Source organism: Scleropages formosus, chromosome 7, assembly GCF_900964775.1.
Source record: "Scleropages formosus chromosome 7, fSclFor1.1, whole genome shotgun sequence".
In the NCBI taxonomy this organism is placed as follows: domain Eukaryota; kingdom Metazoa; phylum Chordata; class Actinopteri; order Osteoglossiformes; family Osteoglossidae; genus Scleropages; species Scleropages formosus.
Genome location: NC_041812.1, coordinates 22,442,104 through 22,469,896, shown reverse-complemented (window position 1 = coordinate 22,469,896; position 27,793 = coordinate 22,442,104). Strand labels below are relative to the sequence as shown.

General features: G+C 45.9%; 3 protein-coding genes across 4 annotated transcripts; all 3 read left to right on the top strand.

Moving 5' to 3' along the window:
• The first annotated feature begins 404 nt into the window (after positions 1–404).
• On the top strand, positions 405–16,802 carry LOC108926344 (RING finger protein 166). Of its 2 annotated transcripts, XM_029253681.1 has the most exons (6): positions 405–843; positions 8,788–8,944; positions 9,660–9,772; positions 11,153–11,267; positions 12,143–12,250; positions 13,017–16,801. In XM_029253681.1, exons 1-6 carry the CDS (start codon positions 623–625, stop codon positions 13,080–13,082), a joined length of 780 nt encoding a protein of 259 aa, XP_029109514.1. In that variant the 5' UTR covers positions 405–622; the 3' UTR covers positions 13,083–16,801. The 2 variants fall into 2 exon arrangements, with proteins under 2 accessions (XP_029109514.1, XP_018594523.1); XM_018739007.2 differs by lacking the exon at positions 8,788–8,944 and having other exon boundaries at positions 773–843; positions 13,017–16,802.
• An 825-nt stretch (positions 16,803–17,627) lies between these two features.
• Positions 17,628–20,137, top strand: ciao2b (cytosolic iron-sulfur assembly component 2B). Its single transcript, XM_018738879.2, has 5 exons — positions 17,628–17,886; positions 18,045–18,124; positions 18,235–18,360; positions 19,634–19,679; positions 19,843–20,137. Exons 1-5 carry the CDS (start codon positions 17,760–17,762, stop codon positions 19,941–19,943), a joined length of 480 nt encoding a protein of 159 aa, XP_018594395.1. The 5' UTR covers positions 17,628–17,759; the 3' UTR covers positions 19,944–20,137.
• A 2,768-nt stretch (positions 20,138–22,905) lies between these two features.
• On the top strand, positions 22,906–26,386 carry LOC108926226 (GTP-binding protein RAD-like). Its single transcript, XM_018738817.2, has 6 exons — positions 22,906–22,990; positions 23,173–23,222; positions 23,397–23,742; positions 24,249–24,322; positions 24,449–24,653; positions 25,484–26,386. Exons 2-6 carry the CDS (start codon positions 23,175–23,177, stop codon positions 25,759–25,761), a joined length of 951 nt encoding a protein of 316 aa, XP_018594333.2. The 5' UTR covers positions 22,906–22,990; positions 23,173–23,174; the 3' UTR covers positions 25,762–26,386.
• The last annotated feature ends 1,407 nt before the right edge of the window (positions 26,387–27,793 follow it).

Genomic DNA, 27,793 nt, shown 5'->3' with positions numbered 1-27,793 from the left:
AAATAAATAAATAAATAAATAAATAAATGAAAACAGTACATACATAACAGCCACTTTGTATAAGCTCATCGGCTAAATATCAGCGCATCAGGTCTGCACAGCAGCTGTCACGTCCACCGATATGATCTCTCTGAAGGTCTGACTCACTGTGGTCACCAGATAACGGCAGATGGGCTTGCAGCCCGCCTCAGGTTTCAGTAAGCATGCGCAGTTACTGCGCTTTTGTGACACTCTTTGATGTACCTTTTGTGTGGCTTCTGTGCCAGACAGAAAACGCATATGCGCCGGCAACATGGCTCTTGGGATTGCAGTTCTTACACGAAGACATCCTATACTAGAGACGTACGGCAGAACTACACTACCCAAAAGTGCGTTCGGCTTCAAGGGACTTTAAAGCTTTTGTTTTAGCTATCTTGCAATGTTTACTTCTTTGGTGCCCGGCGTGTCATCTTCTGCACAAGCTGCCATTTAACACTGTCGGCTCGATGTCGTCTGCAGTATTGATGATGCCGCATTAATACTTCATCGGCGCGCCACTGATGTGCATTTGCGACGTAGCTGCCGAAAGAAACGAACGTTTGCGATTACTAGCTCGTGGCGGGATCGTGCCGCCGAGTCCGAGATGGCCATGTTCCGCAACTTCGTGTCGGCCGCCCAGCTCAGACAGCACCACCACCACCACCATCACCACCATCACCAGCAGCAGCAGCAGCAGCAGCAGCAACAGCAGCAGGAGCTTCAGCAGCCGCAGGCCTCGTGCGACAGCATCGAGAGCCAGTTCTCGTGCCCCATCTGCCTCGAGGTGTACCACAAGCCCGTGAGCATCGCGAGCTGTGCGCACACGTGAGTAGCCGCCTGTGCTGTGCGGTCGCATCGGGGCGCGTTCCCGTCTTTGTTGTGGTTCTAACGGTCGGGCGCTGAAAGGCGCGTCGCCGTTATGTTCCAAACGACGTGCCGCGGCTGTTGAAATGAAAGGGCGGACGGGCGCGCGCTCCGTGGCCGTCAGCTGCGTCTGTGCTTCGCGCACAGTACAGCCGCGTTCGAAGGATTTATTATAAATACGCCGCGTGAGACAGCTCGTACTAGGCTGCTAGCGCTGAAGCAGCAGTAGTTAAATTAATTTATTTTCTTAAAATATATTTTTTGTCATGCTTGCTTCACTTAGAGCACCAGAAGATGTGCAGCAACGTTGTTGAACGTGAAAGTGCGACGTGCAAATGCGCGCCACTAAAGCCGGCGCTAAATTTGAGCACGCAAGGTGATTAATACAACTAAGACTTGTTATTATATTAATAAATAAGCGCTTAGTCTAAGTGCTTATTATTTATTATAATGATGTCGGGCAGCGTATGCTTAGCTACTGCTTTGGACCTGAAGGTGCAAGGTTCTAGTGCTAGTGGAAAAAAAATAATAAGTAGAAAACGACCCGTGTCACGTATCTATCTATCGTGCAAGTATTAGCTTAGCATAAATAAGCCACCAATGTAAACTGCGCAAATCAAAATGTACACCTGTGTGTGCGTGGGCGCGCAGTACGAGTACACCAAATATTATTATGTGCCAGATATAATAACGTGAGGCTGTGGGATGGGAGCCCAGGGGGTTCGACAGCCTTCTCTCTCTCTGCTGCTGAAATGAGGAAGCCGAGAGAAGAGGAAATGTGAGACTAAGTTGAGCAAAAAAAAAAAAGAGCGAGTTTCCTGCTCTGCAAAGTGTGGTAAAGGAGTGTGGTAACGGAGTGCGGTACAGAGCTGTCCCCGTGAGCGCCCTGTGAAACGCTTCGGCCACTAGCAGTACTTAATTATAATTGATAAAAGAAAGGATCCTTGTGACAAGGATTACGGCTGGGCCGTGGGGTTAGGGTTAGGGTTAGGGTTAGGCTGGTGGAGAAACAGGAGCCTTTCTGCAGTTTGCCTCTCTGCTCTCGCGGCCTTCGTGACCTCGGCGCCCTGGGAGGCGACGCCCTGCCCTGGCCGGAGCACGGCGGAGACCCGCGTCGCCTCCGTGTGTTCCGACTATATGCGGAGGAGCGGCACCTGAGCTCCGCCGCAGGCCGCATCTGGGCCACGGCTGGCGGCGTTCGTCTCCCCTCGCGACCCCTCGCGGAGACGGGCCGGACGCCCCGGACGGTCCGGCGGACACCGAGACGGCGAGTGACGCCGTGGGGGTCTCCGCTCCACGCTTCTGCTCGTCTCGCCGCAGCTCTAGAGTCGCCCGGTGCGGTGTTCGGAGGAAACCGTGTAATTAACCAAAGAATAAATTTACATTCGAGGCAGCGTGCAGATAACGTATGACTTCCTGCTGAGATGCTTGGGGGGAGAAAAAGCACCTGCCAAACCGCAAATGTTAACATTAAATGTGTCGCTTGTGTGTGTTTTCGATTTTCGCCGAGCAAAGAAAAAAAAAGAAAAAAAGAGTCGTCGTATCGCTGTGACATTTTAATGCACAATTTATGTACCGAACACTCTATCCGGTCTCCAGTGTGGAGGAAGCCTTCTGTGCGGTCTTGTAATCTTTGGGCCAGCAGGGGGTGCAGCGGTTAAAGCCGCCACCTTGCACTCAAAGAACCGAGCTTCAAATCCCACCTCCCTCTCGAATACACTTGATCGAGGTATATACCCTGAATTGATGTGGTAAAAATTAGCCAGCTCTATAAAAGGGTAAACAAACCTATGAAAAGCCACCCAGCCCTGCAATGGTTATAATACGTAGTCAAGTGTTTCTATAAAAATCCTCACTTTGTCGCCAGAAATTCCTGGAAAAGTTTCTTCTTTATATTTCCTTTAAATTTTGGTTGACGAGCTTTCGCTTTTCACATTGTACGTTGCTTCGAAGAAAAGATTCAGCTAAAAGAGTGAATTAGTAGATAGGTCTTCGTAACCTGTGATTTCTGCCCCGCCCCCACCGAGTCGTACCCGATGCCGGTGTGCCCCGGGCACTCCCTCCCTGTGACACGCGCACACACACCGTGCGTGGTCCGTTTCCACGGGCCCCGTTTGCGTGGCCTTTTGGCCTTCGTGCACACGCGCGGCACGGCGACAGCAGTGTTCCTGGCGCTTTTGCTCAGCTGCTTCCAAAGCCTTCAGACTCGATCCCGCACAGACGGAGCTGTTTGGCTTTCGCAGATGCCGGGCCCTTCTGTGCCGTTTATTCCAGAATGCTGAGCCTTTTTTCCTTGCTTGACTTCTTGTTGTGTTATTATTAGTTGTAAATGGACTTAAAAGTCTTTTTCAATCTAGAATTCCCAGGAGGGGTGGGCAGCCGCTGGCACTTGGACCCCCAGAGGTTTTTTTTTTCTCCCTCCCTTAATGTTCCCTTAGGAGTTTTTTGTTCCTTTCCTCCATGGCCAGTAGGCTTACTTACAGCTTTAATAACTTTATGGATAATATATTACTCTAGTATACAGTCAGCTGTCTTATTTGTTTAATTGTGTTCTGCCTTTGTTCAGCGCTCTGTAAAATTCAGTTGAACTGAATTGTTAGATTTGTTGAAAAAAATCCGGAAAAATTAACAAAGTAATGCGTGATTTCCAGGTGAAATTTGGCAGACAGGTGTTATGGGGGGGGTCGAAGAGTGAGGACATCGGGGACGTCTCCAGTGTACGAGTCCCCTTCCTCTGGGGCTGATGGAGCAGCGATGCTATAGCTGTGCGCAGTTGTCTCCTTTAAACAGGCCGGTCTCATTGTTCCCCTTTTCTCAGTGAGGTCCGCACACACACACAGCTCTTCACAGCTAGTGGGTCATGGGTAATCGTGTACTGAACGCACGTCATGCTTCCTCTTTGGAAAGTTACTGGCTTGTTTAAATAGTGTTTCAGGTGAAGCGGTGGCTCTAAACTGTCCATAGTGTGTGTGTGTGTGTGTGTGTGTGTGATTGCTTTGTGATTGACTGACATCAAATCCAGGATGTACCATGCTTTGCACTGTCTCCTTACGGGGTAGAATCTGGACCGCTGTGGCTCTGCACTAGACAAGCAGTTATTGATAATGAATGAATGAATAAATCAACGAATTAATGAACGAATGAATGAACAAACTCCACATTTCTGTACTTCTTGCAGCTAATGGTCTGATACGTATCTATTTTTCCGCTATAATAGTGACTGTGAAGACATTCAGTGAAAAATTGTGACAAACACCTTGGATGCCCCTTCGGTTGCGTTTTTTTTTTTTTTTGCTTGCATTTGTCTGTCCTACTGGTGTCCCGTGTCAGTCAGCAGTGTTGAAATATTCAACGCCTGTATCCTTCTGAATAAAGAAGTTGCAGCACGCATTCTGCAAAAATTGCCAAATGTTGTTCCAGATTTTTCCGACAGCGTTCTGCAGTACAGCACCATCCAACCCGGGGTTCTTTACTCTTCTTGTTAGTTTTGTTTTTGAGTAAAACCACCTAAAAGATCAGTACCTTCAGAAAGGAAATAGACAAATAAAGACTACTGTTCGGTGTTCAGACATTTGTATGTTTCCAGTTGGTTCTTTTATCAACTTTTAATTAAAATGTGCAATTACTTTTAGGATTAATACAGTTTCTTTCTGTCTGTCTCCATGTTTCCTTCTTCCTAGCAGTCTGAACAGTTATCATTAGTATCTTAGTAGTGCATGAAAGGCAGAATTTAATAAACAAAAAACTGGCAGAACATTTGAAATGACCACCTTTTGTGTTCCCACAAGGTTGTTTTTTTTTCTTTATTTTAATTAAACGAAGCACATTTTCCTGTTTTCGCAGGGGGAGCCACGGAGGGACGGACCGCTGGTGTCGGGTCGCTCCCATGCACCAGTGTGAGCAGTGTGAGACGGGCGAGAAGCCCGGGAGAGCGTTGTGTATTTGGGTCACATGTGCTGTAAGCAGAGGAGTGAAGGTACCGCAGGGGTCCAGCACTGGTCCGTCCCTCATTAAAGTGATGCACAGTCAGTCATCTTCCAGCACCAGTACAGTTTGCCTTTAATTCCTCTCTCTTTTGTAACACTGTGGCTCAACAGAAGAAAAGACTTTGAAAAGCTAATTTTATTTCTTCATCAAAATTTAATGGGAACAGCGGCATTCTCGGGCAAGGGTCCCTTTGGGCATTCGGCGAGGACTTCTGCTGCGACTATACCATAACATGCCAGCATCCTGCAAGGTCGAGGATACGTGTACCAGGTCCACTTAGGTACAGGCTTAGCACATGGGGTCACCGAGTGTCACCAGTACATTCAAAAGAAGTTCATGCCAAGACCCCTATTAATAATGTCTTCATAATCTGCCATCGTTGTTACATTCCTTTTACTTTTAAGCTCTGATTTTAGGAAATCTGAAAAGTTCCTATACCGAGGGTGCACTTCAGTATCATTATCTATACTAAATATGACCATGTATTTCTGTTTTTACCCACACTCTCTCACTAACTGCTGTTTGGCATTAGTTCGTTGGTGAAATTCAGTCATCGCTTCCTAAAATATGAAATTTATAGATGACTTTGAGAGGGGGAGCAGTGGTGCAGTGGGTTTGGCTTGTGCCTGCTCCCTGGTGGGTCTGGGGTTCGAGTCCCGCTTGGGGTGCCCTGCGATGGACTGACTTATGTATCATATACATATGAATATAAATGTTTGTGTACCTTTAAAAAAAATTGTAGGAAGGTGATCAGGATTTGTCTATTCTGAGTTTTATGCGGCTACTCGTGCGATGAACATCGGTACATAAAGTGGAAAGAAACAAACTAACTACACCTAAGAATCACACGTCTGCAACTATGTTCCTCTTTCTCCAAATGTAATGCGCAAATTGAATTTCTCTGAGATGCACGTCGCTTTGGAGAAAAGCGTTTGCTAAATAAATACATGAAAACGTGTATAAAAGTTCAGTTAAATGCATAGATATGTGACTGAACGTTGAAATATATGCAGCATATGAATAACTTTTTTTGCCTCCATTATTGAAGTACACATTTGTATAAACCTTGCAACCTTTCGGAAATATAATGGCAGGTCTCTGTGAAAAGTTTTCAAATTCACTTGACTTTAAATTGCATTTTCATTGAAAATTAGGGAAGTAGTTATATCCCCCCCCCCCAGCCCACTTACAGTATGATAAAGTGTATGCAGAAAGGATGTAATAACTATGTGCGTAGATAAGTATGCCTTCCTCTCCCGTGTTACTGCAGTACCCTTGTTAAAGGTACTAACCTTGTAGTGATGCAAAGAAAATTACTGTATAAATGGGTCAGTCGGTGTAAGTTGCTTTGGATAAAAAAAAAAAAAATTAGATGAAGTTGTAGACTCTTAGGGAGCTCGAAATTGTTCCAGGAGGAGTATAGTCGGTTTTGGCAGGACTTTGCATAGTTAGTGTCACTGATCAGTCGGGCATCCTGTGTGATCGAAGGTCTTTCAGTTATTCACCTTCTGAAGCTGGTACCAAGCCACAAGCTCCCAGGTCTCTCCAGTGCTCTTTCTTCTGGGAGATTGTGGAGGAGAGGAGAGGAGAGGAGCGTGAAGAAGGGCATCGCGCTCTCTGGTGTATTAGATCCACCATCCCCCAGCACCTCATGCATTATAAATACAGCGGTGCTCACTGAAAAATGGAATGGGAGTGTATTACGAGTACACGCTGACTTATGCTTATGAATGATGGGAGGCGGCGGAAGTCTCGTCGGCATCTCTTGCATATGTCGAGAAAGCGAGACGAGGCGGCACAAATTGGTCTTTAATGCATCCAGATCAAAACGGTTGCTGCATTTGGACACTGGAGGCAGAGCTTGTCTGGGGATTTAAATGCTAATAAAGAATTCCTTTTCTGCTCAAACTATGCATCCAGTCTCCCTTCCCCCTGCACCATTTCTTTTTGGAGCTTTCATGTTGGCATTGAACTGGAATGTACACTATTTTTATACCCCCCCCCCCCCCCCCCCGTCCATGGTTTATTTATTACAGGTTTGAATTTGAATGTTCGCACAGTGCCGAACGGCCTCTACCGCTGGCCACAATGGGTTGGCTCAGATAAGGATGTGTCCATCACCAGTAACTGCTTGTCCAGCGCAGGGTCCTGGTGGTCCAGAATCTATCCTGGAAGCACCTGTCCATCACACTGTGGACAACTTGGAGTCACCAGTCCACTTTAAATACATGTCCTTGCACTGTGGGAGGAAAACCCATGTGAACGCTGGGAGAACATGCGGACCCCACGCAGACTGAGCCTAATCAAAACGTATCAGAACATATGTCCAAACTTGTAGCCCAGGGACACCTTGCTCCTCGGTTTCCTGACTATTAAACCTCACGACAAGTCCCAGTTCAGGCATTTTGAAGTGCTTTGCTCTAATGAACCACTTGTGAGGTTTGAGGCCATACCCTGTATGGTACATGAACCAATATAGGACATATAATGACACCTTTGTGAATAAGAATAATGTAGGTTGTGAGGATAAACGAATGAAGTGTAATGAAGGGCTGGATTGTTTGAGGGTTAGGGTTAGGGTTGTATTATATATAGGTGTCCTCGGTGGCTGTAACGCTCTACCTGCCTTACAAGTAGAAATGTAGAAAACCATGGTGCTTCTAGAGGATTCCAGGGTGTTGTGTTCTATCTATCTGATCTTTTATTCCGTTTTTATCCGCTATCAGGGTTTTTGAACCTTTACCTCCTGTGAGTAGTGTAAATATGACTCAGCTTCCTGCAAGCGGCGTCTCCTTTGTCCTCTGGCTGCAAAACGCTTTGCTCTCAAATGTGTCCGGTTCAAAGGATTATAAAGCGGCCTGGAGGTACAATAAGCTGATTCTCTTCCAGGTCAAAGAGAGAGTGAGCCGCTCCCTCCAGTGCTGGGTTGGGGTGTCAACTAAGCACGTAGAGTACAGTGCGGTACCGGTGCTGCTGGACACTCATTGTCTTCCATTCATTCTGTGTTTACTGTATTCACTTATTTTTTTTTTTCCAAAGCATTAAGCCACTTACAGTGTTTTAACCATTTATACGAGTGGGACATTTTTACTGTATCTGTCAGGGTAAATACCGTGATCACAGGTCCTCCAGCAAAAGGTAGGATCTGAACCTGGCTCCTTCAAGTATAAGGCAGCCGCTCTAACTGCTACCCCTCCTGGCGCCCCCAGCCCATCCGTTATCAGTCACTGTTTGTTCAGTGCAGGGTCGCAGTGGTCCGGAGTCTATCCTGGAAGCATGGAATGAAGCACTGCAGATGTAGAGTGTGTGTGTGTGGCAGGGTATACCCTGGACCAGATACCAGTCCATACACACTGGGGAATGTAGAGTTACCAATTTACCCGAAACTCGCATCTCTAGACTTTGGAAAGAAATCAGAGTTACCTTTTGGTTATGTAGTTCATTATGCAGTGCTTTTATTGAAAACTGCTTAGCATTCTACCCGTTTATAATGTAGAGCTGGGTAATTTTACTGGAGCCTTTCAGGGTAAGTGTCTTTCTAGGCAGGGGTTGGAACTGGCACCTTCACACGACCCTTCTCGCGCTGTTAATCGCTGCGCTCTTGGCTCATAGCAGCTGGTGCCTGTTAAGTCCGAACAGCTGGGTTCCTCAGCAGCCTTTTACGGGGGTTACCGTTCCACACTTCGTTCCGGTAAAACTGCCCGTGAACAATTAACACGCTTCCATTAAAAGTCCAGGTCCGCTTACGTTTGCCCCGCTTCGCCTGCTGAGCCAGCGCTACGTGGGATGAGGGCTCTTCGTCGGTCGAGGAAGGTGGGAATATGACTGCGTGTTGTGTGTTCGCTGAGAGTGAGCTGCAGCACTCGCACCCGGGCGCGCGCACATGCACACGTGACGCGTGTCGGTTTGTTCCCCTAGGTTCTGCGGCGAGTGCTTGCAGCCGTGTCTCCAGGTGGCGTCGCCGCTGTGCCCCCTGTGCCGCATGCCCTTCGACCCAAAAAAAGTGGAGCGCTCCTCCAGCGTGGAGAAGCAGCTGTCGTCCTACAAGGCGCCCTGCCGGGGCTGCGGCAAGAAGGTGGATCTTCCAGACGCCGCATCTCCCGTATCAGGATTTATAAAACTCCCGACTTGTAATCTGGTCAGATTCGGCCCCTTTAAACTTGCATGTGTCGTAAATATGGTTTCTGTCATTCGATCGCCGTAAGGCTTCATGACATCATCCGTACTGTAAAACTAACGATTACCAGTTTTGATGAATTTTAAGCGTTTGATCGTTTTGTGCTTGTGTGGTGTGTGCAGTCAGGTCTGGGCAGCTGTAGCAAACGAATGGGCGAGAGTATGATAAAGGGCAAAGAGTGTGTCGGGTGCCAGATTCAAGAGTTTATACACACACGCACACGCAAGCAGAGTGGTACCATTTCAGGTAAATGAGGTCTACAGAGCATAAATTCCAAAGAGAAGTGTGGGCCTTGTGATTATGACCAGGAGTGGAGTTGCTTGAAAGGTGTAACACAACGTTAGGTGATTGTACAAGTATATGCTTTATTATTGCTATATTAACAATTGTAATGAGCCACCCGGTTTTGGATGGGAGCACCAAAGATAGAAAGCTGTCTGGAACACCGAGGTCATTCTTGCTGTCAGCTGCTGCGTCTGTGTTCCCACCTGAGAAGGGTTTCATAACGACCGACTGGCAGCCTGTCTGCTCAGATGAGGAGCTGTAGTCCCTTTGCTTCCGAATCGCTCTCTCGCTCACATCGCTGCCTCCCCCCCTCCCCCGTCTCCCACAGGTCACTTTGGTGAAAATGCGCTCCCACATCTCATCCTGCACGAAGGTCCAGGAGCAGATGGCCAACTGCCCCAAGTTTGTGCCGGTTGTACCCACCTCACAGCCGATTCCCAGGTAACGGTCATTGCTTTTTTTTTTTTTTTTTTTGTCTTTGATTCAGACCTGGAACTGCGTTTAAATAACTGGTGGAGAGACAAACACTGATGACGGAACAGAACGGCACTGGGTCACAGCAGCGCATGAACGGCACACCGACAAATTGCAAATACATTCTCGTGTGCAAAACGAGGGTCAAAGGATACAATATTTCACAGCTTTGACCACATACTGTTGGAAATGAGCTTTTTCAGACAATTCTTACTTCTTTGGAGTCTCACTGATGAGGCACAGTAAAGGTTGAAAAGGTTTAAATTCCGTTACTGCAGAAGTTCGCCAGATGTTAGCCATTATTGACGAGCGCAAACTCTTGCAAAGGGTGTGTGATGCTGATGTACCCATGTGTGTCTCTGCCTTTTAACACGCCGTGAGACTTACCTACTGGTGCCCAAAGCAAGAACCATCTGAGGTCTTTTGGCACCCAGTCTCTGCCTCTGGAGTTTCACCCCTTACAGGGGTGTTTGAAGGCTAGAACTTTCTGGAACTTTCTGCAGTATGCAGTGTCCCAATGATATGTGATGAGTAAAAATGAATTATATACCACTTGGGGTAAACAGACGTGCATCAATAACAGACTTGTATGTACAGACACATGACATTCACAAAGCAAAGTGAGTTTAAAACCACCATTTTCCTGCGCACATTACTCTGGTAGCTGCATATGGAATTGGTAGGAAATACATAGGTGATCATGACTGAAGATGTGATGAAACTCTACTGATCAGATCAGATCAGGTCAGGAGAAAAAGTGGGTCTGAAAGAGATATGTTTTGAAACCCTTTTTTGAATGGTGAAAGGGATTCAGCACCTCTGAGGGACAGAGGAAGCCCATTCCTCCACATCGGTGCCAAAAGTGAGACACTTTGCCTTTTTGGCATAACATTGCAAATTGCTTTGGAGAAAAATGTTGCCTAAATAATAAATGTTCATGTACTTGTCAAAGGAGTGCCCGGTGGTCAAACAGTGATCAGGCTTTCTATAAAGAGGCTTTAATTTGAATGAGAGGTGAAATCGATGGAAACCCCAGCAAGCTATGGCGTAACTTGTTGATGGTTTTTTTTTTTTTATTTTTTTTGTTCACACGCTGCTGATTTTTTGTATTTTCTATTTTTTGTATTTCATTAATTTCTGTACTCACACATGTAATTTTTTTGTTTCCAAAAATCCAAGCGAAGCTAAAAGGAAAGAAAGAAACCTGATGACATTCAAAGCATCCATAGTAACGTGAAGGCAGGACTTGGCCAGATCACAGCTGAAGACTCGCAGGTTGTCTAGCAGAGACTGTGAGACTCATGTTCACGCCCATGTTCTCACTGCCTTTCGCCACCTTGCCCGCAGCAATATCCCGAACCGCTCCACCTTCGTGTGCCCGTACTGCGGGGCCCGCAACCTGGACCAGCAGGAGCTGGTGAAGCACTGCATGGAGAACCATCGCAACGACCCCAACAAAGTGGTGGGTTTCTGGGGGCCGTGGCAGGGCTGGGGAGCTGGGCCGCTGGCGGGGAGCTGCACCTCAGTACGTTCGGTCTGGGGAACTGCCAACAAGTGTTGAGAAGTCACCTAGTATCGCAGTGCTGTACCATGTAAAGTTAGTTTGCCCTTGCGCTAAAATGTTTTGAGTCCGCTTGCCGGAAACTGGTTTTTTTTTATGTTGTTTTACATGGGCTGATTGAAATGTTTTGAGACTGTACCTGTCATTCTGCATCCGAAGGTTCCTCGGGGTTCAGGACCTTTTCGTTTCCAAAGTACCTTCCCTAGCACTATGGAGACTTCTAGCAGAGCTGTGAAAATTCCTCAAAAGATGCAACAGCATCTTTTTTTTTGGCATCGTCTTCAAGAAAGCGGCTGCAGCTCAGATGAAAATTTCCTTCCTCGCATTTTTTTTTTTGATCTCCAATCCATATGCTTGATTTAATAGACTTTTAACCACTTTTCCCAAGCTTTACCCAGAATTCGGTGTCTGTTGATGCTTCTTGTCGTAACGTTAAAGAAACTGGGTGTGACGGCGGAAGGGCTAAACAGAAAGAGGCCCTGCTACCGGTGTGCAGGCACACGGCCTTGAGAGCAATTCCTCCACAACTGCGCAGCCGCAGCAACACGGCACGGTGGAGTACGGTCGCTCTCCAAAGCTCTGAATCATCCATCATACTATTTTCCACAAAGTACTGATGTGCCATATCCTCCCGGCTCTTCCGCTGGAGACCCCACGGACGTAGGACGCTTGGGTTGCTTTGCTTTCGCTCTTCTGTCCACTTTGTCCCCTGCGGCGTTCGCTCAGGTGCGCTCACGCTTTTGACTGCTAACGTACCTGCGCTGCTTTTCTTCCAGGTGTGCCCCGTGTGCTCAGCTATGCCCTGGGGAGACCCCAGCTACAAGAGTGCCAACTTCCTGCAGCACCTCCTGCACCGGCACAAGTTCTCTTACGACACGTTTGTGGTAAGGAATCGAGGTGTGGTCGCCTTCTTTTCCAACCGCCAGCGCTGCTGTGCTTGTCCTTTTGTCTTTGCTGACACTTTTCTCTGTAGGCAGCTTCCACACTTCACGTATGTACCTACTTTCCACATTTAAAAAAAGACGATTAACTCCACACGCTTTAAATGTATTATTCAAGGAAAGCAGCTGTTTATTCCCACCCAGTTCTCGGCCTTTGATCCCAGTAATATGGCCAGTAAAACTCCTTTCGGTCTGTTTCTCACATTTATTAATTTCTAACAAACTTTTCTCCAAGTGACACACAAGTTAGAGTAAAAAAAAAAAAAAAAAGTACACTGACAACAAGTGAAGAGTAATAGCTGTGCATGTGATTGCGAAGCACAGTCATTTTCTGCAGCGCCACCATTTTTGCCTGCACACATTGCACTGGTGGGCTGAATATCGAATTGAAAATCGAAACATCACTGGCGAAATGGGTCCAGAAGAGATGTGTAGCGAGACCCTTCTTGAATTTCGGGAGAGATTCAGCTATTCTGAGGAGCAGAGGGACCATCAGGGCTAAACCTGAGAACCTAGAGACTTTCCATTTTGAACCCTTTTGAGCGGGACCACCAGGGGCCAGAGGTGGAGAGTACTGCTCTTGCTGGGGCGTCGGCTGCGATCGGGTCCTGTAGGCATCGGGGTGCAAATCCTTTGACTGTTTTTGTTGGCCAGGGGGGCAACACAAGGGAGTCTAATCAGCAGAGCACCCGTGTCTTTGTGTTTCCAGGACTACAGCATTGATGAGGAAGCGGCCCTGCAGGCGGCACTGGCGCTGTCGCTGTCGGAGAACTGAGTCCACACCCCGTCCACCCACCGTCTCTCCCCTCAGATCCACCTGTCCTCAAACGCTAAACTGCTCACCACAGCTGCTGAGCCACTTCCCCTTCTGACCCGTAGGGGGCGCGGCCGCCGGCGTCAAACGCTGCAATACAGAAACGCATAGAGACGCGGGACCGGGGTCCGAAGAACAACGCCCCTTTTTTTTAGCATGAGATCTCGAGGTGAAAATTCGATGCATTATGCGTTTCACGTCGACGCAGTTTGTGTAACATTTTTTTGTAACGGACCAAATTGCTGTGTCCTGACTCAACACGAGGGAGCAGTGTAACGTGCGTGTGTGTGTGTGCGCGTATGAATGTGGTGCACATCAGGCAGGGTGTTGCTGGGCCAGTCAGTTCAAATCAAGCACAGAGGGTGAAGCGACACACACCGCACACATCGTAATGCAACAAAGATCACGACACGAAGCCTCCGAGCTCCCTGTTTTCTACTAGGGTTCCTGACTACTTCCGCCGATCACATTTTTTCTACATGATTAAAGTGTCGTATGGTTCTTATTTTAAAAGTTAAGGGGAAAAAAAATTGTAATAACATTTATTCTTCATACTGCTGTTACCTGATTAACTTGCTACAATAGTATTTTTTTATGAAGCAGATACGATAAAGATATATTTTTGAAGAACCTTCAGTTCTAAATGCTGCACTTATAGCATGAGAGTGATGTGCACATCTGACACCTGTAGAGATGTGTTCCTTGTTTTTCATTGTTTTCTCACATATCTGTCGGTGCAGGACTTCTCGGTTGTATAGGTGTCCCGGAGCTTACGGTGGCCTCGTGTGTGGAGTTTAAGGACAGCAGCAGCGGCAAATGGCGACTTAATCTGGAAACGAGTACATTAGCGGGGTAATTCAGTTAAGGGGAGCGGCAGGATTTTCACTGGTAGGGTCTAATTAATAATTTAAAGCTTGCTGCATGTTTTCTGCCCATCTGTGTAGTAGTGTATGACAGTCGTGTGTGTGTGATGTTCTCCATTTGACAACGAAGACAGGCATCCCTCTCTATATACAGTATAAGATTGGTGTATTTGGAGGGCCAGTACATATCGTTTAGGGATAATAAAGACAAAGCAATTTCCTGAAGTCATGTTTTTAAGCCAGTGGCTTTGGTGTGTTTTGGTTAAATGGCCACAGCTGTGTGGGAGAGGGCATGCTTCTTGCCAGCGGATTCTGGGTACAGCACATCTGCATTGAGCAGGACCTCGATGACAATGTGGGTGGCTGTCCCATAAACCCCGTTTTACAAGGTCCTCAGATTGCTGCGTGTGGTTGTACTTACATGACCGAGTGAATATCGAATGCTGAGCCATAGAGTTAAGATGGGAGGGCATATGTGTTGCTTATGATACGTGCATAATGAGCATTTTGCACCCTTTTCAAATTCCCCCAGAAAATTTGGGACATACAACCAAATAGCAGAGCAGCCTGGAAGTCCTACTTTTCTATACCATTGTGCTTCAACTTTTTGATCTCAGTGATGAGCAACACATGCAATGGCTTCAGTTAGCAATAGATCAAACATATTACGCTGTTCTCAATTAATAAATCCAGTGAATATTTGGATCTGCTAAAGGCATCAGAAAATGTGAAAATGTTGACAAAGCTAAAGATATGTGTGCATACTCTGGTGGAATTTTTTCCTGATCAAATTTCAGATACCTATGACCACTGTAAGACAATGGCAGATGATATTTAATAGGTAGTTCTGTGTGTGATTTCAAAATACCATCTGCCAGACAAAATTTTCCTCCTGTTTTGGGTGAGAAGGTACAGATGAGCTGTATACGTCATTACACTGGCGTTTTTACCCATCCGATAGCTCTGATAGTTTTACCTGTCGGGTTGCACCTGCTCTGCAGACATGTTTACTTGCAAGGGCTGCTGGGAAATGTAGTCTGTTTCAGTCAGAATTTCACAGGATGTGCGTGAGCTTTGGGGCATGCAGCGGAGCTGCGGACTCAGAACTGCCCCCGGGGGGTGTTTTTCATTGCGATCGCTTGGTGAAGGAGAAAAAAGGGGAAAGCGGAGTTAGGGAGAGCGCTGGAAACATAAAGGCATGATGTACAAACACGGGACAATACTGTGGAAAGCCTAAGGTTTCACCCAGGCCTGATGAGCCTTTTTCTTTTGCCTGGGCTGCATGATGATGATGATGATTAATGATGGGTCACTTTCCTTGACCAACAGACCTGAATATATACAGTATATAGCACTTTAGTTGAATAATTTCAAAGTGTTTTTTTCATTGAAGAAAATATGGAATATTTTCTAGATTTTTTTACTCCGTTTAAAACCGATAAGTGTATGTATGTCAAGTGATTGTTGATGCTGTATGTTACTGTGCAAGAATGAGGGTAAAACCCTTTTCTTCAATGTAACCGAGGAATGTTTCGACTTCACGGAGGGAGCGGTATTCCGAAGCGTATGTGTATATTTGTATTTGCTGTGGTTGAATGTGTTTGAAGTTACCAGACATTTAATGCTAACATGATTGCAGGAGTGGAAGTGCTAAATACACTGGCATTTCGAGAGCTGTACAAATCCAAAGTGTTGTATGACTCAAGAAAGCAAAGACCTGTAGAGAGCTCCTGCTTTTTCCACTTGGTGGGAAGTTTTTGTCTCTGGTATTGGCACTGTTATTCACTGTTTAATGCAATAACTATTGAGAGTTTAATACCTAAACTGGAAAATCTGTCAATACAAAAGCACCATTAAACGTGTTCTTCAATTTCCTAATTAACTTTTTTTCTAAGAGCTTCGTAACAATCCTGTTTTGTACATAATTGAGCTTTGAGTGGTTATCATGGACGTGGCTATTTCATAAATATGTGGTTTTAATTTTTTAAATTGTATTCCTTTTTTCCTCAATCTTGCTGCATAAATCCAAAATTCATCTTTGGTTTTTGTCATTACAGCCAAGCATCAATTGTGATACTGCTCCGTACCACCACGGTGCACGGCATACATTGTACCTGGACATCCAACACAGGCCAAAGTCATTTCTGCAACTAATACTATTCCAGGCTGAATTCACATGGAGCAAAATATATATTTGCATGTGATTCAACCTGATTGTGAATAAATGCAAAGGATTCAGTTGCTCGAGGGCTACGCAAGAGACATGTCTTTAAAAGGGACTAATGCGTAATGAAGTGATTTGAGTGCAGTATTATTACTCTGTTTGGAAAACGCTTGATGGACCAGTGAGCAGAGGCCAAGTTGGCCAGATTGCAGAATATAGAATCAAAACGGGGGGGGTGGGCAGACAAAAAGCTCACTGATGATGTGAACTCCTCCCTGGACTGTGTCGCCTGACGTGCTCTCGGTGCAAAGAGCAAAGTGTCGGAGGTGGAGCACCGTTCCACAGCACTGCGCAAACAGGCTCGCCCCCATGTGGCACTGGGGTTGCTGGGCAGTGTGCTCCGCTCCGCCTTGGCCTCCCTGCCCTCCATCAGGGCACCTTACAGAGACTTATGCATTTGTAATAATAATAATAATAATAATAATAATAATAATAATGGCAATGTGGGTTTTAAATTTAGTACACTGTTTCAGGTTTAATAATACCTTTATTCTGTATCTGTAGCAGTTTTTTTTTTCCCTCAATAAACACTGACCCATAAACACCTTGCTTGTCAGTCTGTTGCTAGTACAGAATTTACAGTATTGGTGGACAGGGTAATAAAACTTAGTTTTCTTTTTTAGGGCACTTAATATATTTCATGATACATTCCAATTACAAATCTCAGTTCATTCACCGCAAAGTACTGCACGCACACATAAGGCCTTAAAAATAGTAGCATTTAAATACTTATGTTTTAAAACACTGTAAATTCTGCAGTGTAAATCCATTCTGAATCAACAAAAGACTCTTTTCTACATATACCAATGTTATTTATATGCATGTTAAAGTATTACACCATATGCCTACAATAAAGTTTTCACAATTCCAGTGTCTTTCTGGAAAAGAGATTCTGAACAAACTTATATATATATATTTATAACTTTTAATTTGACTTCTAGTGTAATATTTGTACAATGGCCAACCCATTTTACACAGAAGGGTGTTTTTACTGTATCTTTTCATGGCAAGTACCTTGATCAAGGGCATTACAGCAGATGGTTGGATTCGAAACATGAAGTGTCAAGCTGTTAACGTTTATGGGCCACTAGAGGGTGTAATGGTTAGAACCGTGGCCTTGCTTTTACCTCTGGACAAATTACTACTACGTTCTGTTCAATAATGCAGTGTAAACACTGACTGTAGCTAACTGTGTGCTTGCTTACATGACCATTGTAACCCGTTTTGGTACGATCTCTTAACAGTGGTTTCATTTTTATTTACCTTTTTAACAAGAAAACAATACTTTTTGATCTATCACAGTTATTATGATAATTTATCGTGACAGTATGGGGAAAGTAAAAATCGTAAGCCACCCTCCTCGGCCCGAAATAACGGTTGCGCCTTTTGCCGCCTCGTTTGGACGGCGTGCTCGTTGGCACAAACGGGACACCGTACTTTTCCCGGAAGTTTTCTCCGTACTGCAATATTTTCGCACGGCGCTGCTCGCCTTAAGTACAGCCGTACTGTACGGTCTGTGTTCTTTAAAGGTTTGAGCTCGTTACGCTGAAGATGTCGGGGAGCACCCGACTGGAGAACGCAAACCCGCTCATCTTCGAGCGGAGTTTGGAGCGCGTCGTGACGGCGGAGGAGGAGGACGAGAGCCTCGCGGACCCCATCGACGACAGGGAGATCTTCGATATCCTTCCAGCTGCGTCACTTGTCAAGTGACTTGACTCCCCGCTCCGTGTCGACCAGCCCAGGCGCCCTAACTGTCACTGTCCAGTAATTGTCCTGATTTGTGTCCCGCCGCTCGCGCAGTGAATGTTTTTTTCTTCCATAACTGCCATTCAGTACATCTTATCAGATCCATAAACGACCCCGAGCATCCGCTGTCCCTGGAGGAGCTGAATGTGGTGGAGCAAGTCAGAGTTCGCGTGCGTTTTTTCATTCATTCTTCTTGAAGTTCTTCATCATTCATTGCCGCCGCCGAGCACTAACTGTCGCTAATTAACTAGTAATGAGAGTTGTTGTGTTTGTTGCGCAGGTTAACGACCCGGAGAGCGCGGTGTCCGTGGAGTTCACCCCGACGATCCCGCACTGCAGTATGGCCACCCTCATCGGCCTCTCGATCAAAGTGAAACTGCTGCGCTCTCTGCCGCACCGCTTCAAGGCGAGCAGAGTCTCCTCTTGCTCTTCGCTCTCATCTTCTCCTCTCTTCATGTGGCAGACGGAGCACACCGGACGCCTTCTTCTGCCTCTTACTTATTGTGGACTGGTGGTCCCAGGCAGCTCCCTCTGCAGCTTACAGTTATTACAGGATTGCAGTTATTTACATACATTTATTCATCAGATGCTTTTCTCCAAAGCAACTTCCAATGAACTGTATGTAGTGTATCAGCCCACACACCTTATTTACCACAGTGATATACACTGCTAGACACACTACTTACAATGGGTCACTCATCAATACATCAGTGGAACACACTCTCTCTGTCACTCACACACTATGGGTGAACCTGAACAGCATGTCTCTGGACTGTGGGAGGAAACCAGAGCACCCAGAGGAAACCCACACAGACACGGGGAGAACATGCAAACTCCACACAGAGCGGGGATCACACCCACATCCTCTCACACCACCCCAGCACTATGAGACAGCAGCACTACTCACTGTGCCACCCAAATTTACCCATTTATACAGCTGGGTAAATTTTACTGGCACAATTTAGAGTAAGTACCTTGCTTAAGGGTTTTACAACTAGAGGTTGGATCAAACCTGTGACTTTCAGGTCCAAAGGCAGCAGCTCTAACCACTACACTACCAGTTGTCTCTGGTTATTGTTGTTATTATATACTATATGTTCTTCCTCTGAAGGGGGCGCAGTGGGTTGGACCGGGTCCTGCTCTCCAGTGGGTCTGGGGTTCAAGTCCCACTTGGGGTGCCTTGCGGCGGACTGGCGTCCCGTCCTGGGTGTGTCCCCTCCCCCTCCGGCCTTACGCCCTGTGTTGCCGGGTTAGGCTCCGGTTCCCCGCGACCCCGTTTGGGACAAGCGGTTCAGAGAATGTGTGTGTGTGTGTGTGTGTGTGTGTGTGTGTGTGTGTGTGTGTTCTTCCTCTTCTTCTTGATAATAATAATAACTGGTTTTTAGCTGAACTCATTTTCCAAGATGATTTATCTGTCGACTTACAACACACTGCACTAAACACCCTAGTCATTCACCCATTATACACCTAAGGAATGTAACACACATTCATCCACTCACTCACCGGTATATGCTTAACGCTTGTGTTTTATATTTGCCGTGCACCTAGTAACTGTCAAAAACGGTTTAGTTTGTAATCTTTTAAAATATATTAGTCAGATGTTCCTGAAGTAAACAGAAACACAATCATGTACTGGCATTTCCCAGTGGTCTGTTTATTTTCAATGTTTTCTCCTCCAGATTGATGTGCACATCACGCCAGGCACCCACGCTTCAGAGGAAGCAGGTAACTTTCAGGCACTTTCAATTAATTGGCGGTGTAAAATGAACCGGAGCTCTCTGCTGCCTTTACGCATGTTAGAAATCTGTCTGACACACACATTCACACTCCATCAGATATGCTACCTGAGTGTTTACAGTGTTTTGTGCACAATGACTCAACTTTGCAGTGAACAAGCAGCTTGCAGACAAGGAGAGGGTGGCAGCAGCTTTGGAGAACTCTCAGCTTCTGGAGGTGGTGAACCAGTGTCTGTCTTCCAGGACTGCATGACCTGCCTAAACTGCTCACTTTTTTTTTTTTTTTTTTGTCCCAATCTGAACTCATTTTGTGGACTGTTTTCTGTTTTTTTCCACAAACAGAGCCTTGTTTTGTACAGTAATTATAGTAGCTGTGATGCACAAGACTAAGACTAAGTAGGAATTAAAACAGTGTTTTCCCCACAATAATATATTAAAATGTCACTCTTTCACAATGATATGTGTACTGTTGTCATTAACAGATGTTATTTAGAGAAGTGCTAAAAATGAAATGTGTTGAGGTTACCAAAGGTCACATAAATAACTGCTTTTTATAGATTTTAAATCTTCCTGCATTTTCATAAATGTAATGGCAAGAGGAATACAAGTAAAATAATAGTACAATTAATAATTTTCTCTACTAATGAGCGATGAGGTAGGCAAGTGCATTTAACTACACTGAATGCATCAAATTATGCAGTATAACCTATTCTATAATGATGAGTCATCAAGATAGTTTTGTTTATATCTGTACTTTTTTTTCTCTTAAAATCTGGCTCAAGTGCAGTTTTGTGTTCTAAACCTGTGGGGTATTAAGCAATAAGAAAAAAAAAAAACATGAAAAATAAGAAATGAAAAATCCTGGAGGAAGTTATTTACAGAGCATGATCAATAGATACTGTAGGTGTTTTAGCCCCTGTAGTATTTACAAAAGAACCAAGGACAAAGCGGAGACAGAGTACCAACAGCCTGGGGGGTGTTTTCCACACCATAACTCTGTTATTAACACACTATACACTTGAGAGATAACGTTGTGTAGTACTGTATTCTGTGCGCTTTAGCCTTCTATCCAGTGAGCTCCCTGATATCGAGTTGCTTTTTTTAAGAGTCATTCATAACCCCGGTTGCGATGCGTCAAATGCTGCATCCCACACATTTCTGTCATTTCACAGGACAATGTGTCTGTCCATCAGCATCAATGTCCCGCAATGTCCTTCAGTGGCCACTCATCGGCGGTTCGCCCTCTGCTGGTGGTACTTAATATTGCCTCGCTTATGACGAGCTGTATTGGACTGGGTAGTCGCTCACATGCTGAATATGAATTATGAGGGGCTGCACGGTGGCTGCTGAGTCTTAAGTCTTAAGGTGGTATCACCCAGCTGTGGCACATTTTCCATAAGAGGAAAACAAGTCTCAAAGAGCAATGGATCGTGAGAAATTGTGCTAAGAGAAATAAGGCGAACGGCCAAGACAGAGCAGAAGTGTTTCGATGGAGTTCAGGGTCACCCGTTTCAACAGTGAACAAACAGCGCCGATGACGTCATGATCAGCCTCTTAATCATGATACATTATCTTTCATTTGATTCCTTTAATGTTTCTCTAACAGAATCACTCAGTGACCCGATGTCGACATTAACCAAGTTAATTTCAATTTCAAAAAAATGTTTTATTTTAGAGGGGATGCGGTGGCGCAGTGGGTTGGACCGCAGTCCTACTGTCCAGTGGGTCTGGGGTTCGAGTCCCGCTTGGGGTGCCTTGCGACGGACTGGCGTCCCGTCCTGGGTGTGTCCCCTTCCCCCTCTGGCCTTACGCCCTGTGTTGCCGGGTAGGCTCCGGTTTCCCGTGACCCCGTGAGGGACAAGCGGTTCTGAAAATGTGTGTGTGTGTGTGTGTGTGTGTGTGTGTGTGTGTGTGTGTGTGTGTGTGTGTGTGTCTGTGTGTGTGTGTGTGTGTGTGTGTTTTATTTTAAGGGGGGCGCGGTGGCGCGGCGGCGCAGCGGGTTGGACCGGGTCCTGCTCTCTGGTGGGTCTGGGGTTCGAGTCCCGCTTGGGGTGCCTGGCGGCGGACTGGCGTCCCTTCCTGGGTGTGTGTGTCCCTTGCGCCCCATGTTGCCGGGTAGGCTCCGGTTCCCCGCCACCCCGTATGGGACAAGCGGTTCGGAAAGTGTGTGTGTGTCTGTGTGTGTGTTTGTTTTGTTTTAATATTTTATAACATTTTTGTTTTCTTTTAGGCTCAAAAAAATGTACGCTGTACACACTCTCGTGCACAAAGATGCTCCTTATATAATTTATTGGCGATACATATTATTTGCTGTATAAATAAATAAAGGATTGTGACAACTCTTGAGTCTTGAATACGGCAAGTGTGACAAACGTCAAATCTGCATGGATTTTTGAGACACCCTGTACCATTTGTGTACACTGTAACAATATAATACTGTACATGTTGTTCACATCGTTTGACACAAGTATGAATCGAGAAGTGCGTCTTGAAGCGAAACAATGTATCACGTCGCATAGCGGGAACCGTTTATGTGGGTATGTGTAAGTTTATCCATACTGTATATAGCCTACATAATAATAATAATAATAATAATAATAATATATGGGGGTTCCCTTTATACCTTATATATAATTTCAGAAGACAATTTAGAATGGATATCAAAGTACCTTGCAGAAATGGCTGATTGTACTGGTTAATAGATCCTTATGTAAGCAAATGTGAACCGAATGCTTTTTGTGTATAAAAAGTAAAGCGCGTATATCCACATTGATGTATAACCGCACCCCACCATATTATATTTTTTAGTATATAAATCCGTCTTTGATCGGGAATTCCGCATCTCGCGTACACATATTTTGTCGGCCACTGCGAAAAAGATAGCAGAAAATGTAGAGAAAAGCAGAATGCACCGATGTTGTGGTAACCGCAGTTGAGCGTTGCGCTCGATGTCCTTGACGAGACTCCGCATTACGTCATTGCAATAGGCTTGATGCGGGAGGGGAGTCCCCGCCACTACACCCCCCACCACGAGGCGGGTGGCGCTGTGTGTGAATCACGTCTCAATGAAGCGGTGCGACAGTCCCCCTCCCTCCGTCCCTTCCGCCCCCGCCCGCTCCTCCTCAGCGGGGTATGATGTCATCACTCTCACCACTGTCATCATACCCCCCCTGCGGACGACGTCAGTGGGCTCGCGGCTGCATAAATGTGGAAAAGTGGGCTTCTCTCCCATATTTAATCGCGCGGGCAGGACAAGCAGCACGGGAGCGGGGATTTTTTACCACGTTGTCTGCGGGAAAGGTCAGACGCCGTTTTTTTCTCGGAGGAAGAAAGAAACCAGGAAAAAGCAAAGAACAGAAAAACTTCTTGGATTAACAAAATGTTGTTTCGTGCTTGAAGAACGTGCGTCTCACAGATTTGCCTTTATTTCTTATTCTATCGCTTTGCTCTAATATCCACTCTGTTTTTTAACACCCGAGCAGGCATGCACATTTTTAACTGCATTTCTTGGAAGACGTCAACGAAATTTGCAGTAAGTGTCACTTGACTTGTTCAAAGAGGCGGCGCACGTCGTTTGCTAGCGGTGTTGGTTGCGGGGCTATCGAATTATACTGATCAATAACACACTGTAAAGTTCTGTAAGTAACAGATGTGTCAGCTGTGTGCGCGCGTGTTCGCTAATCATGCGCGCGTGCGTGCCTCGCAGATCCAGGGAATCATGACTCTGCGGAACTCGGAGCGCGCGCGGGGCGGCGGCGCGCACAGCCGACACAAGAGAAGCCTGACGGCTGACGGCGCTCTCCTGAGCTGCGCGCTCCCGTCGCCGGAAACCGCGGAGCCGCCTGATGGCGCGCTGCGCCCGCCGCGAGACGGCGCTACCCTCGAGCCCCCGGATCCCTCCTCCTCCTCCTCCTCGTCCAGCTCGTCCTGCGCGAGCCACTGCGAAGGGCGCGCGCACAAGGTCGTCGTGCTGGGCGAGCACGGCGTGGGGAAGTCGAGCCTCGCGCAGATCTTCGCCGAGGTGGAGGACGGGCACGAGAGCGAGGAGAGCGGTACGCTGATGTCCGCAGTTTATGAGCAACTAATGATGTTTCATTATGTCAGACACTGACAGCAGCAGCTTGAAAGGACCGTTTAACTTCCAATTAACTTACACAATTTCTTTAATATAACTCTTCTTCGTAATGAATAAATGTCTCACAGTGCAATTATTATTATTATTATTATTATTATTATTATTACAGTATTAGTAGTAGTAGAATAAAATGCAATAATATTTCCAGCCTTGAAAAAAAAAAAAGCATATTTAAAAAAAATACTTTGCTGACATCTGCAGTGCTGTTTTGCTATTCTTGCATTTTTACTCTGGCAGAGATTGCCTCAGTTTCACAAATTATTATGTATTATTAGTCGGCCGATGTGTGACTGGTGCAAACAAGGTGCCTGCAAGGTCACAGGAGAACCAGCGCTCAGGGTTTCTTTCTATGAAAAACCGAGCGAGGAGATGCCCTTGACATTCGCTGCCTTTCTTTTACATTTACATCTACATTTGTTACAGGGAGGACATACAGCCGCTCCATTGTGGTGGACGAAGAAGAGGCTGCCCTTGTTCTCTACGACGTATGGGAGCAGGTAAATAACTCTTGTTACTTTTCCCACAGCCTGAGACATGTACTGAAAGGCGTTGCCATGGAGACGTGTTATTGATTTCCTTCAGAGAAGCGGTGCGCCAAGGTGCTGTGCTCTGTAACCCTGCAGGAGAGCAGCCCAGCCTCGAGGGAGCGCTGCATGCGCATGGGGGACGCCTACGTCATCGTGTACTCGGTGACGGACCGGGCGAGCTTCGAGAAGGCGTCGGAGCTGCGCATCCAGCTGCGCAGGACCAGGCAGTCGGACAACATCCCCATCATTCTGGTGGGCAACAAGAGTGACCTTGTGCGCTCCAGAGAGGTCTCTGTGGACGGTAAGAAGCCTCCCGTTGATTCGCTTCTCCCTCAATCTCCCAACAGAAGAGAAATATTGGGAGCAAGAGCACCTGGGGAACTTTTGTCATTCTGCTGGCTCAAAAACCGTATTTTGCAAATAATTTGTCGCCACCATTGATCTGATTCAACACACACTGGCGAAAGGTGTATTAATAAGCTTCATATCTACAGTACGTTAACAGGTAGTGTTAATAAGCAGTGCTTTTAGTGGGGCAGCAGGTAGCACAGTGGTTAGAGATGATACCTTCTAGTCCAACGATCCAGGTTTGAATTCTCCTCCAGCTGTAGTACCCGATCAAGGTATTTACCCTAAACTGATAAAGTGAAAAAGCTCCCTGCTGTATAAATCTGTAAATGACTGCAAGCAGGTCAACATTGTAAGTGATTTTGGAGAAATATGTCGGAGAATTGACTAGATGGAAATTGTTAAGCATGACATAGAACTACAATAGGCAAAAATGTCTGTTGCTGCCCTAGTGCACAAACCATTAGCTTCACGTTATTTTATCATGCAGCTCAAGTTGCGCGTGGCAATATGTGAAAAATCATATGAAGTTAGAATAACTGGAGCGAGAGTAGCGTCAGCTAAATATATGTGAACGTAGGTGCATGTCGATGTCTTGACGAGTTTGTCTTGTTTGGATGGATGTTACCGAACCTCCTGGTTGTAATTTGATTTTAATCCAACTCCGACGATAAGGGTCAGGTTGTGGGAGGAGTTAAACTGCGTTGTGAGGGGAATGTCGGGAGACCAGTATGTGCTGGGCGAGAAGCTCACCAGAGTCCCTCTCCGTGTTACTCCTGGCAGAGGGCCGCGCCTGTGCCATGGTGTTCGACTGCAAGTTCATCGAGACGTCGGCCTCGCTGCACCACAACGTGAGCGACCTTTTCGAGGGCATCGTGCGCCAGATCCGCCTGCGCAACGACAGCAAGGAGCAGATCGCGAGGCGGCAGGCCAGCCTGAGGCGCCGCGAGAGCATCGGCAGGAAAGCCAAGCGCTTCATCAGCCGCATGGTGGCCCGCAAGAACAAGAAGATGGCCTTCAGACAGAAGTCCAAGTCCTGCCATGACCTGACAGTCCTTTAGAAGTCCGTCCCGTCCCGTCCCGTCCCCCCCCATTGACTGCTGCTTTTAATAACATGACCAAATGCTGTGACACTGATTTGTGTTTTTAACACTATCATCAGGACCGACAGAGCTTTACATAAACATATTTACTCTGGATCTTGTGAATTTAAAGAAATAAGGATTTTACAAACAATACACTTCTAGGCTAATTTAATTGTTTTAATGATACTGTATTCATTTGTTTGAGCTGATTTGACCATGTGCAAAATATGAGCTTTTTGGACCATAACTCAATATAGAGTACCTTCACCGAGGATTGTTGTAATCATACTTGAGCTTTCTATAAGAAGGTCTCTGAAAGAAAAATGAGGTTCTTTGTTCATCTTCGTTTTCGGTCACAGAGCACAGATGTACATTTTACTTCTGACTGATTAGAAGGTCAAAAGGAATACCACTGCTGATTGTCCGGAAGGTGAAGTTTCATTTCCGTTATTGTGAATTTAGATGTCATTTGGCATCATGTTTATATGACATTTTTCTATGAGGGTGTGACCAGGATACATGGTTGTGGGTGGTCACTGGGTTTTAAAAAAAAAAAAAAAATTCTTAATGCTGTCAAACATGCTCAGTAGGAACAAATAAAACAAGCAATAATGTATATTTTTGTTGTGAATTCTTATTTTAATTTTTTTTTTTTTGGTTTATTGGTTGAATATTTTTTATGCTGGTGAAATCAGGAATTTCATAATAAAAACTGGAAACAGATTAAGCACTCAAGTAATTATTTATTTAAGCTTGTTAAAACAGTAATAGGTTGTTTCAAACAAGGTTTTTGCCTTTTTCTTGTTCATCCATAGTCGTAACTTCTTTGTAAATACAAGTGCATATCAACTAATGGATGAAATACAAATTTACATAAAAAGCACAGATTAGCAGGGTAGTTGCAAATCTGCAACAATCACATGCCTCTGAAAAGTACAGAAGAAAAAATTCTTGGACAATAATTACCATCCAAAGAGCAAGCAAATCATATTTTCACAAGATTTGCACCACTGAATATTTTTGCACGGCTCTTAGCGTGGAAATAATTGGAGAATTAATGATTACAACATGGGAGTAATGAGGTCAGTGGTGGGGTAGCTCAGGCTCCCACAGTAAACATTCCTGTCTGGGACTTGTGCTGTTACTGATGAGTGGCTATGAAGTTGATGTTGTGTAATATCATGACACAAGACCATGTAGTGCTGGCTTCCTTCATCAGCTGTGCACAAGGCCTGCTTGAAACCACACACACACACACAGTCTGAAACCACTCATCCCAAGCAGGGTCACGGCAAACCAGAGCCCACCCCGGCAACACAGGGCACAAGGCTGGAGGGGGAGGGGACACACCCCTGATGGGACCCCAATCCGTCAAAAGGCACCCCAAGCGGGACTCAAACCTCAGACCCACCAGAGTGCAGGACCCGGTCAAACCCGCTGCGCCACCGCACCCCCCTGCTTGAACCACTAGTTCATTAAGCAATGAATGTCATATAATAACACACATTTCGAGCTGTCAATGGTTAGTGATGGACTTCTATGTAACAGGGTGATGCTAAACTGGTATTTGTCTCACACACACAAGGGGGTAGAGACAGGAGACAGAACCCAAGTGCGGGATCAGCTGTACAAAGGGCATGGCAAGATTCGTGGTAGAGGAGAGGTGTGGGTAGAAGAATTGAGGAGCGAACATCATCCTGAAGGATGATCCAATGACAAAGTCGAAGTATGAAGCGAAGGTCGTAGACGATGGCTGCAGCACTTGGGGACGAGGAATCGGGGCTGGGGAGATGAGACAGGCATACGGGGCAAGGGATGAGCAAGGCGAAGTGGCAGTTATCAAATGCAGAAGGGGACGGTTGTCTTGATGGTGATTCCCCAACCTAGGAGCGGTGGTGTGGCTTCCTGAGGACACAATATCTGGTCAAATTAGATATATTTCTAACAGGCTTTGATAATAAAAGTGATTTACCGATTCGTGGCTTTGGTAGAGTTTATTAATAATGTG